This window comes from Aythya ferina (genome assembly GCF_964211825.1).
Source record: "Aythya ferina genome assembly, chromosome: 1".
Taxonomy (NCBI): domain Eukaryota; kingdom Metazoa; phylum Chordata; class Aves; order Anseriformes; family Anatidae; genus Aythya; species Aythya ferina.
Genome location: NC_140296.1, coordinates 194,281,895 through 194,299,578, shown reverse-complemented (window position 1 = coordinate 194,299,578; position 17,684 = coordinate 194,281,895). Strand labels below are relative to the sequence as shown.

At 34.2% G+C, this 17,684-nt stretch overlaps 2 protein-coding genes across 2 annotated transcripts in view; one reads left to right on the top strand and one right to left on the bottom strand.

Annotated features, from left to right (window-relative positions):
• Positions 1-17,684, bottom strand: part of CCDC146 (coiled-coil domain containing 146) — a 72,232-nt gene that overhangs the window by 38,765 nt on the left and 15,783 nt on the right. The gene's annotated exons all lie outside the window — the stretch shown is intronic.
• On the top strand, positions 9,980-16,877 carry FGL2 (fibrinogen like 2; the record flags this gene model as incomplete). Its single annotated transcript, XM_084515344.1, has 2 exons — positions 9,980-10,727; positions 13,841-16,877. The coding sequence occupies 2 exons, from the start codon at positions 9,980-9,982 to the stop codon at positions 14,545-14,547; spliced, it is 1,455 nt and encodes a 484-aa protein (XP_084371470.1). The 3' UTR covers positions 14,548-16,877.

The window sequence follows — 17,684 nt, the reverse complement described above, 5'->3', positions numbered from 1 at the left end:
ATATTTATAATTTCTAATTTATGTAATATCATATGAAATAATAAAGTATAATAAACAATAAATATAAATTGTAAATTATTAATAATAAATATGAACATTAAGTAATAAATACCATGTGTAAAATTAATAGATATATATGACAGAAGTCTGTATGGAAGGAGAAGTCCTTTACAAGGTATTTAACACCCCAGATGTTCAGAAAAGGTGCCTCACAGAGAACATCAATGTCTAGTATAAATGTCTTTATTAAAGTCCCCAGATTCCTGTGAAGCCTAGTGCCAAGAGTGTTGCCAAGATTATTCAAAACAAAACAAGAGAAAAAAATCACAAAATGGTCCATCTTGCACTAATTCCTAATAATTGCAACATGGAAATCCAATGTAGGAAACAGAAAATATTACCAACTTGCTTTATTACTGGCTAAAATACTCAAGTTTAAACAACGTATGTTTGAATAATATCTGGATTAATTAAAAAACACACACACACACACAAACACAAAACAGTATACGTTGGTAGCAATGACTGTAGGTTAGTATTAGAGTTTCCAGGTTTAAAGGAAGTTATCATTAGTTACTTTATTTGTGTGTTCCTCAGTGATAAAATAGCCAACAGTATTTCCATATAAACATTTCTAACTGAAGGTTTTGTTCATTTTATTTGGGTTTGTTGCATCTGCATTAGCAACTTTTCTATTTAAAAAAGTCTGCGCACAAGACTAAGGTCCCATGTTTAAACAGTTCATTCCTCTACCCCAAGATGCACTCATAGTTTGCTTTTAAGGCCTCCCATTGCTGGGGTAATTAAAATGGTAGTTCTCTTTAGTCGAACTATTGGTCTACATTAAAAACAAGGGAAAGAATGAGTTTGAAACTGGAGTAGAGAGGTGGAAAAAAAGAGCTTGTGAATGACAATTGAAGATGCTTTTTTCAGTCCTGTGTTAGTGCTCCGGAAAGAATTGAGATCACTTGGTTATACTGGCAATGGTAAATCTCAAGTCTGGAGTTTGGCGTATTGTCAGGTAAATATTCTGAAATTGTTGAATCTTCCAGTCCCCATCTACGTCAATTATACAGACCATATTTTGCTTTTCTCAGCTTTTCTTTCTCATTTTACAATTAACTGGGACCCCATATATTTTTAAACATACTCTAAATTGTTAGATCATCTGGGTAAACTAAAATAAATTTTCCTTATCTAAATGGAGAATTATTGGAAAGTTGGACAAAGATTTGGCTGCAAGTAGATGGTTGCTTGGAAACATCTTTCTGCTTTTTTCCCTGTGCTCCCATAAATGTAATTACATAAAAAGTATGAAAGCATGTATCTGATTACTGGATTTACTTGTAAGTTTCCCTTTTAGGTTTTCTGTTAATTTTATAGTATTGTTACCCTCTACTTTGCTTTAGCTCTATTTAATTGATTAACTTGTTCCATTCCATTGTGCATAATTTTCTAACTCTGTTACATTTTTTCATGTTACCTCACTATCTGAAGCTTTGATTTTCTCCCAGAAAAACAATACAAAGCAAATTTCTTTCCTTCAATCAGTACCTCCAATTTCCTTCAGTTTCCTTCAGTCACTTCAATCTAGTACTACATAATCGTATCATATGATAAAGACTGTGGAAAAAGATTTTGCTGAAAAGGGCAGGAACCCTTTAGGTCCAGTAATCCGTTAGTAAAACAGAAGAATACTTATGCTTAAATAACAAAAAATACTTCTGCTTAAATGGCTGTTCTGTACCCCTGAATAACTTCACCAAGTGTCCCTAACAGCAACAAGTTCATATTTACTGTCTAATAGCTTCTTGTCAGAAGAACATCTCTTGCAGAAAATTCCAAGACAAAGTTAATGCAGTCTGAGGTTACATACAGTCTTTGCAGGATCCCAGGGAGCTCTTGCATATCCTTTCAGGTTGACTTCAGGTCCACTAGCCTCTGGACAAAGGATCACAATATTTTTTTCTGTCACAGGAAAATAGTTATAGATGAGATGTTGATAAGAAAAGTATGTCAGAATAGGCATGGGAATTAAAATCATGGAAGCAAGAGGACCCACCTTGTACCTAAGGTGTTCTTCCACGTGATCAAAACTAGAGAAGTCCATCCCTAAACACCTCCCCACTAGTATTTTTTCTATTTTAACAGATTATATTAAATGCTTTTTGGCAGTCTGCTCAAAGCAATACACCAAATAACTCATCTATAATTCCAAAACAATTTTTCTGTAACTCCAATATCATATAAGAACTATAAGAACTTCTGACTTTTCTGGTTTTGAATTTCAAGGCATTTTAAACTGCTTTCAGAATTCTCCAGAAATGAATGAAAATAAGCCAAATGTTAAGCCTAAAAAGATTATGTAATCTGAATATTTATCTGAATATCTATCTCATGTGTTTTAGAAAAAAATGCATCAAGAAAAGAACAGAAGATAAATATAGCCATCACCAAGACAATAGTGATTAATATCAACTACTCATAATTATTAAGAAAGTGAAAAATTTGAAGGCTTCCTAGAAAAGACTTAATTTCAGCATTCTCTAAAACCTCTGCATTTCAGTGAAATGATGGAGCCAACACATGTTTCTAATAATGCTTGTACGTGTTGCAGAATAACTAAAATGAATTCTAAGCTTTAGTGGGGTGATACCACTTTCCACCTCTTCATTCTGAGCTGTAGGTTTAGTTACAGCAAGACGTTGTGACTACACTTGCTGTTATTTTAATGCATAGAACAATCCAATATTTATATATATATATATTTATTTAATTTCAAACATCCAATGGTCTCCTCAAACAAGTATTTTGTCTCATAATAGCAGACAACAAAAAAATATCCAGAGATTAATATATTTTATAGTTTGTGTATATACAGGATTTAAGTGTAGTATTAACCACTTGGCAAATGGTTCATCTTGCCAGTCTGCTGTGTGAGGTTTGGAATTTTTTTTCTCTGTTGTTTATTTGAAGAGCTTTTCTTGCCTCCTTTGGATAATATTTAAATGCTTAAACATTTAGGGAAGAAAAAAGGATAAATGTTCCACTTTGAACAGAAAGCTCTGTATCTCTGTCAAACTCCCCATTTAGTCCATGATGTTTGGACATTTACTATATTGCTTAAGTGTTTCTTAGAGTGGAGAGAAAGCAGCAGTGTCTCCCACTGACTTTTTAGGGGTTATGTTGATATCACAGGAGGGAATAGGTACAAGCACGCTGAATCCATGCTATGACTCTTGGTTTTTATCCATATTTCTATCAGTTTCCAAATAATCCACTTCCTTCCTTAGAAGGAATGAGCTAGGGATATTTGCTGTTATTTGGCTTGTCTGTGTCTGTGTTGGATACCTCCAAATTATCTAGACATAAACTTGGACCCATGACAATGCACTAAGTGAACTGAAGCTTTCTCCTCAGGTTCAGTCCAAAGCTCAGAACATGTTCATAACAGAGCTTGCACTTGTACTAAATTGTGCAGAATGGAGCTCAGCTTGAACACGCACCACTGTCTACACAGAAAAAGTAAAGGCTCTAGCTCCTTAGCATCACTGTTGCCATCAGCTAAAACTGAGGGTGATATGTTAACAAGAAGAGGAAGAAAAAATGTGGTATAACAACTTGGTTTCTAAATGGCTAAATAGAATAGTTTACATTGTTCTTGGTTTCCGACTGCCACTTTCCATGACTTCTCATTAATTCTGAAGATCATGTCCTGGATACTTCAAGATAGGGCATCCAAAAATGAAGGAACAGCAATGAAAAACTATACAGGTAGTAATTTCACCTTTGTGGCAATACATTTATACTAAAAACTCAAAACTGCCCTAAAAACTATCACTCCAGATGTCAGAGAATGCAACGTATGTAAGGTCTTCTGTGACAATTTCACCTGATTTCCTAAAAAAAAATGCACAGGACAATTTTTACTTTCCTCATTTTTGCCACAGGTTTTGATGTATGCACCTGAGTACCACAAGACAAGATGATTCCTCAGAATATAAAACACACTGCTGGAATCATGTGCTAAGAAAATTTACGTCAATGTTGGAAAAGAATTTCTCACTTGGGCATTCTTTTGTAACATAAGGTCAAGATCAAATTCTTTTTAAATCATACTACTTTAGAAAACAGTTTTCCATGTAAAGGAAACAGTGCAACATCCAATTTGGCCATACAAGGTAGGTTCTCTCCACATATACTCCAGGTCATTTGTATAGTTTAAATGTTAAGGAATGAAAGCAATTATTTCAATCTTTTTATTTTGTTTGTATTTTCTACTCTGTGAAGAGCTGTTAAATATATGTATTTAAGTCATTCTTTGCACTTTCCAGAATGTTTGTTTACATAGTTTTTATTATATAGTCATGCAATAAATAAACTCCAAGTAATAAAGGAGAGGCGTACAGTCCTAGGAAAAGTAAGGCTGGGAGGAACCACTGGATGCCATTTAGTCCAACATCCTGTTCAAAGCAGGGTTTGCTTCAAAGTTTGAAAAGCTCCATTTTTAACTTCCTAATGTTTTCCATGGTCATAATTTCCAATCCAAACACTTCAAACTATCTTTCTATTATCTCCTAACACTTGTGATGAACTTTTAACAAGGTAACACATACATTTGTATAAAATCACATTTTTGTGTAAATCTCATTTCACTTATAAGTGCTACTTTTACAGGAAAAAAAAAAAAGTTTCTAAGCTATTATAATATGGTAGCTGAAATAATGCAAGTATTTTTATTTGAAAACAGAAATAATGCAAAAAGATTTTTTTTTGTATGTCATGAAGTGATTCACAAATTTGGACCTCTTTCCTATTCCAGGAAAACTTAAAGTGTCTTGAATAAGAAGATTGTTTTTAAGTATAGCATATCATTATTTCACAAAGTGAGAGGCATAAAATTTATGATTCCTTGAACTTTGTTGTCTAAAGGAAAGTGGCTTGATTGCATTGGTTCCCAATTAAAAAGACTAATTCAGGACAGTAACTCAGGAGATGAAAGTCAAGCTCTAAAAAGATGAACCAGAAAAATGATTAATAGCTACTCACTCTGTTTTGACATGGAGTCTTTTATACCAACAGACCACTGAAAGTCTCAGTCTACTACAAAATATTTCACATAGAAAAGCTATATGAAGATGATGCTACATAAACCAGACATCAGTGAGTGTGGGGGTAAAGCAAAGGCGTACATGGAATATGTTACTGTACCCAGTTACAGCAGATAAAGCATTCTATTGCCCTATATGGGATTTCTACAGTTTTGCTATTTTAATCATGGATGGATCAGTCAGACATCCTTTAATGAAAAATAAACTGCTGAAAAGACTTCTAAAGCTAAAAAATTATAACTAGGAAAAATAATATCACGAGTTCTCTCCCCAGGCATAATTCATAACAGTAGTTTGTACCCCAGTTCGTGGGGGAAAGAAGTCCCTGCATGGAAAATGTCAAAATCAGCCACCATAGAGATGATACAATGGGTCAGAAAACACTGCCTCCAGCAGTCAGTTGTGTCTCGCATGGCTCAGTAAAAGGGGGGATACAAAACTAGTAAGGTAAGCATTTCAGAGAAGGAGACAGCTTTCTTGTTTACTTGTCCGTAAGTCTTGAAAGGAGCATACCGAGCATCCAGTACAGTCGCACACCAGCTGGTTTTATTGGAGCAGGGTTTTGCTAGAATCAATAAGGAATTTTCCTGAGAAGACAGCTGGGAGAGGCTTTTGTCTTTGCTGTCATCACTCTTAGAGTGCATTCTAGTTTATTTTCCCCACATACTCGACTAACTATGAGGTCTTCCATGGCTATAGATAGATAAAAATAGTCAGCAGTAAATTCTAGATTTTCAACAGGCAGTTCTGCTGATGTTGTGGAAGAATAAAGATATAGGAAATTAGTTTCATGGATCTCTTTCTGTCCTTGCCTTAACAGAAGGAGTAATATTCTCTGGCCACATGAATTCGGTAAGATGTACTACACTTACATTTGTTCATATAGATATGATTTCTACTGCTTATACTCTCTGTCAGTGTCATCTTTTTGCCTGTTATCAGAATTTGTACATAAAGCGAAGGCCAACTTAATTAGGTAAGGAAACATACATCTATGTTGCTACCAGATATCTTTAATATGTATCTGAATAATATCAAGATATATAATATCAATAATAATATATAATATCAATAATATTCAATAAAGAGCAATATCAAATGGAATAGGACTGCCTGCCTGCCTTTTTGTGCTCTGATTTGTTCTCCTAGACACATGAAGGAGTTGAACAGGCAGTAATAGGCTCTAGCAGGCTACATAAAGAGTGCTTTCATAAAGAATGACTACTGTATTAATAAATAAAGCAATTAATCAAAAATAATCTTAAATCAGAATGTGTTTCTAGTAGAGAGTTCTGGCATATATCCCACATTGTGAGAAAAAATGAAGATAAATTTATCTAATTTTCATCCTCTTTCCCAATATCCTGCTTCCACAGAACCACTGAGGTCTAAAAACCCTATCAAAATATTACTGCAGAAGTTGAATCTTAATACATCTCACCTCTGTCACCAAAGTGATTTATGTGAATGAGCTCACATGTGCTTCAGGTTTGTTCATATCTACCATTCAAATTGCTTAAATAAACCTCAATATTTTGTAGCCACTCTGCTGTAGGAGATGCCAACTCCCAGCATAATGCCAGAATCAGATGACAAGCTGTAGTGTTTTAAGTTGTCTTAGCCACCAGTTAAATGAACATCTGTCCACAGTCTTAACTTTTTTTGTTTTCTGTTTGACCTACATTCCATGATATGCCAGAAAAAAAAAAAAAAAAAAAAAAAAAAAAAAAAAAAAACTTGCTCTAAAAAATCATGGGAAATGGTTTGTTCTGAGTTTGATAAATGTTGAATAAACAGTCCTAAGACAAGTTTGTTAAACCAAAATATATTACTTCTTTAACCTTGCAACCACCGGGTAGCTCTGGGAACAGAATTAAAATCTTCAATAGAATTTGAGAATATCATAAGCTCTTGGTTGTTTTCTTTATCTTTACGAAAATATGTCTGTAAGATGAAGGTCTCTTTTCAGTCAGAAAAAGTTTCTTTCTCCACGGAAGGAAAAACAAATTCTTAAAGAGAAGACTAAAGGAGTCTAAAAGCTACAAGAAGAAGACCTTTAACCAATGAAAAAACCTTGGCAGAAGATTCTCACTTGTGGTCATCAGATGTTATTCAGTTAGACCCTTTCACAATTGGGGAAAAAAAGTGTTAAAGCTTGTTTTTTGGGGTTTTGTGATTACTTAACTACTTGAAGTTGTAAGCATTATACAGAACTCCTTAGGGTTCTAGGAAATCCCCATCTGAGAAGAAATATGTTGTTTATAAATAAACTCTCCAGTTCTCAGTTTTGATCTGGTCCTTATTTCTGCTATTATTTATTTTTGCCATTAGTTAAGCTACATCAGCATATTACCGTGTAAGATTGCTCAGTGGCCCTTCTAAGGTCAAGGACTTGTGAAAATCTCAGTTTGGAAAGTTTGCTTCATTTATCCCAAGGAAGATCAGAAGCACGGGGCACACACAAAAAAAAAAAAAAAAAAAAAAAAAAAAAAAAAAAAAAAAGGCTGTGGCATACTGCTTTGAAGAAAGAACAGAAGCGAGCCAAATTGTTGAGAATGGACATTCCCTGACAGAATGGGAAGAAAGACTGGTCCTCAGTTAAGACTTTTCCATATGGGAGAAGCATGTGGATACTTGATGAAGAAATGAGTCCTTCAGGCTCCAAACAGACTGCTGATGGCATAGCAGCAGAACATCAGGTTAATAAAAAAATGAGGACAATAGCAGAGCATCTCGAGATTACAAAAATCTTATCTAAAGGAAGTAAAGATCCCAGAACAAAGGGATATAAGGGAGCAAGGAATGAATGTCTGAAGACAAAGATGTTTGAAAGGCTTAGACACCCCATGTTACTATCAGAACTCTCTTTTCTTTGGCGTTCAGCATAGATAGAAATTTCTGCCCTTCCTGAAGTCACTCAGTCCTGACGATACCTTCAACGCAGCACAATAGTTATATAATAATACGCGACATGCATTTAAACATTCCAAGGCAACTCATAAGATGTGGTCTACAAAATATAATAATTATTAATTTTATGGATACAAAAGTTTGTCCAATCCTAGGTCCCACAGCAGACAGCAGAGCTCACTGTAAACTGAATGAACAACAGTGGGTATGGGGAATATGGTTTCCCAAATAAAAAGGATTTAAGAACTCTATTGTATTTCTAAAGCTCCTCAGAAAAGGCTGGTATAGCTTTCCTCAGTTTGGCAATAGCAGCCATACAGGGGAACATAATATAAATACCTGATACAAAAACATAGGTTGCTATCAAGCAGATGAAAATGTAAACACTTTATTCACAAATTAAAATTGTGCATTTCATCAACTGCTAGAAACATTTCAGTTTCATTTCCATTTAATACATTTTTAGCAAAATCAAAGTGATGTCAGTGCTTTACACCTGCATTGCAGTCCAGGGCTGATCTTTCACCTCACTGCTGGGGAGCTGCGGGAAGAGAAATTCAAAACCCATTTCCCAAGAAAGTGCCCAAACAACAGTAACATGGAGGCCTCTGAAGGAATTGTTGTAGCAGGTTAGACAAGTAGTTGTTTGTTTTTTGTTTTTGTTTCTTTTTTCCAAGCCCCCCTCCTGTATTATCAGTATTTGCCTGTGTTCTCTATAAAAACTAGTAACATTCCAGAGATCATGAATTCTAGAGTATGTGTGACTAATGTCTGTTTAATGTTTAATCTGTAGTATGCATAATTTCAAATAGAGTTTAGGGAAGTAAATCATTCAGATTGCACTAATTAAAGAACTGGTGTAAATATCCTTTACTCATTCAAGTTATTTGACCTTTGATGGAGCTATGAATGCATAAAAACGTGTCCATTCAGCTCTATTTTTTGGCAGAAGGAAAAAGACCTAAACCATAAAAAACATGTAGGCACGACACGAGAATGGTAAACGTGGCTGTAGAACAGAAATGAGGAAGTAGATGAAAACTGTCACCTACGGCTAAGGTATTCTGGCTGGTTTGGTTAGTCATGCAAAGTACATGATTAACTCTTGCAGCTGATAGAAGGCACAATAAAAAGGAAGGAAAGTAGGGGCTGAAAATCAGGAGTACAGAAAAGAATGCTGGGCCCATTGGAGCACTTTCCTAGCTCCCAGCTGGGCTTTAGATCTAGAATTTTGGGCATGATTCAGAGAAACAGGTTTTGCACTGGGTTTTCTGGACAACTAATCCAAGAGTTAGGATCCCAAGCATTGAGGAGGGGGGATTAAGTTCCCTTACTTTCACTTCAAAATGTTCAATAACCAGTTCAAAGAATCAGATAACAATTAATTTTAATTTTGTTCTCCCGTAGAATTCATGAATATTCCTGATAGCTGTTCTAAACAGTGGTAGGCAGAACAGGGAGAAGAAAGAGCTGCTCATCCTCTTAGTGACTATCCTGAAAAATAGAAGCAAAACTATATGAATTTCAATATGCTTTGGGATTAAAATCATTTTCATGTATACATTTATTTAATTTTATTTTAAAAAAAAAGTTTAGAAAGAAGGGGACTCAATGTGACTGAAGCTATTGTTCTGATAAACCTCAGACTGGCAAAGGGGTTGATTTTCACCTTCTCCACCTGCTGTGGTAAAACTAGAGTCTGGTTTTCAAAACCAATTTTAGAAACTCAAATGTTAAGAAACAGATGTTAGAAAACAATTATAACACAGAGTTAAGTAATTTCCCCAAAAAGAACGTCCATGTACAAGAAGAAATTAAATTAAACTGCATAAATGATCGGCACACATGCATTTCATCATTTTGCCTACATACACAAGTTCTGAGTCAGGAATAATCACTGAAACATGCTACTTCTGCCAAGCACTACCTACTTTGCTCTGCTATTAATATCACTTGTGATGCAAGCACTCCCACCCATTTCTGAGAACAGTGCAGGCAGTCTGATAACTCACAGGCTTCAAGCTGCCCTTATAAAGTTGTTCCACTTTTGCATACTTCCTCATAGTGCTAGTTTCTCTGCAAAGATGAAGCTGCTTGTTTACTTAGTCTTGCTTAAGACAGCTCTCCTGGCTTTAACAAATGTCTTTGCAGCTGCTTTAGAAGATGAAAAGGATGCTAAAGAAGGAAAAATTACTGGTACTTGTCCTATAAAGCTCAAAACTAATGGGGATTGTGATGAAGGAGAGGATTGTCCATACCAGATAAATCTGCCTCCAATGACTATCCAGCTACCCAAACAATTCAGACTGATTGAGAAAACTCTCAAAGAAGTACAGACCCTGAAAGAAGCAGTAAACAAGCTGAAGAAGTGTTGCCAAGATTGCAAGCTGCAGGCAGATGACAACCAAGAAAGAGACAGGAGTAATGAATTCCTGCCACCTAATGCAGAGACTCCAGCAGAAAACAGTGAAATCCAAGATAACAGAGTAAAGGAACTGCAAAGCAAAGTGAACAGAATGGCAACCAGCTTAAAAAATGCAAAGAACCAGATTCAGACCCTGCAGGGCCGTATAGAGAAGATGAGTCTCCTGAATATGAACAATGTGGAGCATTATGTTGACAGCAAAGTTGCTAATTTGACGTTCGTTGTGAACAGTCTTGATAACAAATGTTCTTCGAAGTGCCCAGCAATGCAACCAAGACCTGGTATGTAATCTGTTAATTCTTAATGCCTGCATAAGCTTTCTGTGAATGTTACAAATATTAGGTAAAAGAATTTAAATGTATTTTAAGTAAATAGCTGTGCTTTTAATTTCACAAGATAAGCATTTGCCCTTTTACTGTTTATACTTCTGTACAAGATTTCAGCTGCCACTAGAGGGTTACTGAGAGCTGCAGGTGTTCAGTTCCTCCTAGAACTGGACTTTATTGTGGCACTTAAAACACAGATTATTAGAGGACTTTTTTGGGTTTGTTTGTTTTTAATTTCAATAAGTTAACATGAAAAACAAAGATTTTATTCTACACCCTTGATTAAGGATATCAAACATCAGTAAATTAGATATATTTTCTCCTTGGATGGCAAGGGACAATTTTACTCTTTAGGTATGCCTTATAAAACTGCATATTTCTATTCAATGTGAAATCGCAGCTATTCTGAAATAACAAGTCATTATTAAATATCAAGATAATCAAGCAAAAAGTTTAGCTTTTAAGGGATGGATAATGCAAATTTCTTTTTTCTTTTTTTTTTTTTTTTTTTACTATCACAGTTAAAATCTGAAAGGCTTGGCTAAAAAAGCTTATTAACAGTACCTCTCGAGTGGGTAATATGTGCACCATCACCTTACTGCTAAACAGTTAGTACAAATCCAGTATATGTACAGCATAAAGTAGAAAACAGGTGTTTTCACTGACAAACTTTTTCTTTTGAATTTTACCTGTCCTAATTAAAATCAAGAAATTGAACAAATAATTTCTTTCCAATGTTATTTGCTATTAAAGGATAGCAATAGATGTCATACATATGAAGACAGAGGGCTCTACAAAGCAGAGAAAGATCAGAAGGCATTATAGTTTTTAAGCCTCTGTTGCTTAGCATTCAAATTTAAAATAAAACTGCTCTTCTGTCTACCCATACTGAAAACTGAAGGTTCTGCAGATTGCAGAGGTTATATACAGCTGAAATTCTTCAAAGTGTGAAAAGAGCAAATGAACAATAATAAAGGTAGTGCTTATACTGTATCAACAATCAGTTTCAATCAGATATAAATCAGTATAAACTGATTACTCTAATTCAGATATAAAATATTCACAGAAAGAATGAATGGTGTCTGCTATATTGATAATGGGCAATGAATCAAATTCATGCACAGTGCTTCAGGATGAACTAAATTCGTTTAAGATATGTCTCATATTTTTACTGAAATGTTGGGTACTGTACATAGCATATGATAAAGTAGATGTTCCTTATGTTTAAGAGCAACTGATGTCTAATAGTGTTTGTAGCAACAATATACGTACCATGACAACTAGCAAGGATAACAGCTACATTTTTTCCCATATAGGAGGAGCCATTCCTGCTTCTACTGAAAGTAATAGCAAAACTTTAGTCAAATAGGAGTTGAATTGAATTATAAAATGCATGTTAGCAGAAATGAATATTCCCTGTCAATATCTTCTCTGAAACTTAGTCCACAAAAGATCTTACACAAAGTCCAATAGATTCTAATGTATTTGACTGAAGACTTAGATTTTGTTTTCAAGTCTCTGATTCCTATACTTTATGCTTCCATAGATGGCCAATCTTCTGTAGCAGCAAACAAGGAATCCTGAGTCTTAACCCCTGCTGTAGCCTGAGAACGCTTCTCCCTTTCAAGAAGTAGTTCAATTGTTTAACTTTTTCTGGAAAAAGTATGCAATTGAAGTCTGCAAATGAGCATGCTTATCAATTCAAATCTACAACAGAAAGGAACATTGTCAAAATGTTTTTGACTCAACTCAGAACTTCTGAGAGCTCTCTATCATTTATTTAGGAACACATAATTATACTACAATGCATTCTCAAAGCTGTTGAACACAATGTTCAACATTGTGTTCAAGACACAATGAGTTACAGAATCAAAAATGACAAAAAAGATTTTGACTCTACAGGAAACACCTGGGAGTATTTTTCTTTGGAATAAAACAGTGCTCTGATGAGGGGAAAAAAACAGTGTTAATGATAGATGCTAAACCTTTTTCCTTACTTTAAAGCCAGCAATGCCACATGCACAGGAAAACTCATCACTTTTCTAGCTGCATCTTTCTAGGAATCATGGTATTACTATAATAGATGAGACAGTTCTACCACTTTTTCCTGCTTCCTAAAGTATTGTAAAATTAAAACATGAGAAATTCCTAAAGATGTAATGTTCTGTATCAAATGGCAGCTACTGAACAACAGCCAGCTTAAAGTCATTCACCTGTGAACAAGGTTTTCCTCTTACATACTGCCAAATGAAGATTTGAATTATAGACATAGCATGATGGTATATATTGAAATACAAAATATATAAAAAATAAAATAAAATAAAATAAAATAAAATAAAATAAAATAAAATAAAATAAAATAAAATAAAATAAATAAAATAAAATAAAATAAAATAAAATAAAATAAAATAAAATAAAATAAAATAAAATAAAATAAAGGAGTGAGAATGTAAACAGTAAACATTAGAAATATGGACTGAAAACATTAGTCTGGAGTTATAGGAGTTAAGGAAAGGTTGAAGAAAAGGAGAAAAGGGAAAGCAGACAAAGTGCCCCTCTACTAGACAGTTTTGATACAAAAAAAAAAAAAAAAAGTAATTTAAATGGTTTCTGGACAGCCATCAGATGCAAAGATCTTAGGTGGTATCTATAACAGAGTAGTAAACCTTATGCAAAAAAAAAAAAGGTTGCCCCTTGAATTTAAATTGCCATAACACTATTTCCCAACTAGACGTGTCTCCAATCCATAAGGCTGAACATGTTTATACCTCTTTCAAACAGCTTTCTTGGGTTTGACTCATTAAATATACTAAAGGCAGATACAAGTCCAAAATGATGGCAACGTAATGCACAACTTTAATGAATATCTGACTTTTCTTATTTAACAAAAACTTCAGAAGTGATGCATTTGGTAAGAAAAACAGCCTATTCAAAGCACAGATAACAGCACTGAGTCAGACTGCACTGCCTTTAATATGCTCTGTAGGCTACATCAGTCTGGATAAAAATTTTGCTTTTTTAAAAAATTGACACTATGTTTATTCTAACACTCTCTGTTTTTCCACCAGTTATGCAAATAATGCAGAGAGACTGTGCAGATCTTTATACAGCAGGCAAAAGGCATAACGGGATCTACTACATTACCCCTGACCCCAGAAATAACAGCTTCCAAGTTTATTGTGACATGGAAACACAAGGAGGTGGCTGGACGGTGCTGCAGCGGCGTCAGGACGGTAGCACCAACTTTAACAGAACATGGAATGACTACAAAAATGGCTTTGGAAACCTCAGCAGGGAGTTTTGGCTGGGGAATGACAAAATTCACCTCCTGACAAAGAGCCAGGACATGCAACTGAGAATTGAACTTGAAGATTTCAATGGTATCAGAGAGTACGCTAAATATGAACATTTCTATGTGGCCAACGAGTACCTGAAGTACCGTCTAAGCGTTCACGGCTATAGCGGCACGGCAGGAGATGCCCTTCACTACAGCAGGCATTACAACCATGATCAGAAGTTCTTCACAACTCCTGACAAGGACAATGACAGGTATGCCTCAGGAAACTGTGGGGCATACTACAGCTCTGGCTGGTGGTTTGACGCATGCCTGTCTGCCAACCTCAATGGCAAGTACTACCACAAGAAGTACAAAGGTGTTCGCAATGGGATCTTCTGGGGTACGTGGCATGGTGTTTCGGATGATACTCCCAGTGGATATAGGCAAGCCTTTAAATCAGTAAAAATCATGATCAGACCCAAAAGTTTTGTGCCTTAATTCTATACCTTCTCTTAATTAGTTTGCTTTGGATTGCACTCAAGATGATACTTACTCAGTGTTATACTCAGAATTCATATATTCAGTTATGTTTGTTGTAACATAGTTCTAGACAACATATTTCCATGGTGTTTCCCATGTAATTATCAAAGACAGCATGAATGATTCTGAACAGTTGTTGCTAAAACTTAGCATAGGTTAAGTCTTGGTATTGTTTTATAAATGTTCTAAACATTGCTTTTGGTGCTTTTACTGTATGTGATACATGAGATTTTTAAATAGTCTTCAGCAAGTTGTGTCTGAGTGAACATCTGCATTTTTACCTTAATATAACTCAGAGGAATATCTGAAAACATAAAAATTTATTAAACACTTAGCATGAAACTTTGTACCTCTGATACCACCCAACATTTTGTATCATCTATCCTTCACAACTTCGAAGATATACCATGAGAATGTCAATATAAATTAGGAAAAGTGCAATATAATATTATTTTTAAAATATTAGGTAACAGACGGCCACATAGTTTGCTCAAAGACTCAAAAAAAAAAAAAAAAAAGCTTTGAATAAAACTTAGAAAATGAAAATGATTCCTCAAATCTTATTCCATTTATCAAAGATTATTTAAACAAGTTGGTGAAAGAATTGGGTAAAAGTAAGTGGAAATAATGCATAGAGCACGTAATGAAAGGCAACCTTCTTGCTCATTTCAATTCCTCTGTTCAAGCTCAATGTCCTTTTCATCATTTGTGGGAGAAAGGAACTGTTACATAGCTTATCACAGATTTACGTAGGTAGGTGGACAGGTAGGTAGAAGACATATCAAGAAGAATACAAGTCTTTGTATTAATGCTTCTAAGTGCATACCAAAAAAAAAAAGACTTTTAGGGGACAAAAAAAATCTTTTAGGTAAGCAAAATGTTATAAGATGGCTCCTGTAGAGACTCAAGCTCTTATTTACATAGTTCTCACTCTATGTACCATTAGACCTTAAATTATATGTAAGATGATAAATAATTTGTAACACAAGAAGATTGTGTTCTCCCCATTTTTTGAGCACCCCTTTTGTAATCAAAGAAACTTGAGTAATCCATTGGCCATTACAAACAGAAAAGAGAATAAGTGAAGGACTATTTTCTCCTAAAATAATAACAAAAGAAGCTTAATCATCTTTTTATATCTTCAAGAAGTGCAATTTAAAGACACTGTTATTATAGCTCACATTGTAGATAACGAGCACAAATTTGCCTACATGTACCTATTGCCTACACCAGAAAAGCCATGTCTCTACAATCACAGTGATTAACATTCTGAGAGGAGATGCAAATTTTCTTAGCAAGAGGTGTTTAGCTAATGCTATGTAGCCCGTACCAATTTTGAGATGCAGACAAACAATTCAGAGACTCCATTTCTTTACCAGTAGAAGTATGGTCTTTGTTGGCATAGTCTTTTTGGTTAAAAGATTATTATTGGCAATGATAAGCAACAGATCTGTGCCAACAAAACTATAAGCACACACCTGACTGAATACTTTACAAGTAAGACTTTTACTGTTTTTAACATGATAACCAAAACTGTCGTGGTTATACGTGATGGAAATGAGAAACAGTGGCAATTTCTAGATTATATAATATTAATATATATATTTTAAGGGAGTAAATATTTTGAAGGAAGTGTAATTTGGTTTTATACATTTCAAATATAAGATTAACGGAAGATTTAATTTCAAAATGTATAATCTTTGCTTGAAGACATTGTGAAGTATAGAATATTTATTTTAGGATAAAAAGGATAAACCAAACAACAACAACAAAAGACAACTTATGAAGTATTAGTTAGAAGAGCAAATATCTGATTGCATATGATTACATTTAATCATTTTGCATGAAATGCACAATTTGCTCCCATTCATTATATGGTAACTAGATAAGCATGACTTACAGTATCTATAAGCTTCTACTTGAAAATGTCTTTTTCCTGCTAATTTGTTGGAAGGGAACCTATTAATTTTTTTTTATTATTTTACTTAAAATTTATTTTTTACAAAGTTTTCTTTAACAGAATAAGCAAATGTGACTAATATCACCTACAAAACCCTTGACCAACCTCTCAAAGAAAAAAAAAAAAAAAAGGAAGAAAAAGAAAAAAATAGAAAAAAATTGTAAAACCACTGTAATGTTGTTACACAAATCTGTATACTACCTGCCTGAAACTGTTGTAGCTGAATCTCCATCAATGTGTACTAGTTTTACAAAGTATAACTCCATGTATTTTCTGCAAGCATTATTTTGTTTTTACTTATTGTAAATAAAATTGTCACATTGTTAAAGCTGTGCTGCTGTCATAGATTTTTACGAAAGAAAGTTCTATGAAGTCTATGAAGAGAATTCTCATAAATTGTTCATTGATTTTCTGTAAAACATAAAGCAGTAAGAAAACAGGGGTATAGTGTATATATACATATATAATATGAAACATATAAAACTTAAATGACCAAAAACATCTATGTGATGCGAGAGTTATGGAATTGCTAGTTACAATAGCTCTTAGCAGATCTATTTTATGACACTTTAGCTGTCAAATAAAACAAAGACTGAAATCTCAGACATCTTTTTGAAAGTATTCATATTTTGGAAGAGAAAAACTTATTTGCCCAATCAAGAGTTTACACAACCTGTATCTTTAGCATGAGAAAGGAGAAACAACTCACATGTTTTTTAAATTACACAAAACCTCTCAGATAACATGCAGTTTTCATCAATACGTGAATAGAAATAACAACAACAACCCAAATTAAAGTATACAATTTTATATACAAACCAAAGCACTTGGTCTCTGCTTGAAGCTTACTAATTCAAAACATGCTTTTGAATGTACTGAAAACATCTATGTAACAAAGATGATCATATGGCAGTACTTGTGTTTTTGATCTTGTTAATATTTAAACGGTGAATTTTAGTAAAGAAGATTACTAACAGTTGGTTTGCTAGCAAAATTCCAATGGATTGCTTCCAAAAAGTGAAACACAAATCCATCTGCTCAACGTGATCAGCCAAGCAGACTGTAATGTCTTGGCTTTCCATGCATTATTTAAACAAACAAACAAAAAAAAAATCAGAAAAAAAAACAACACCAC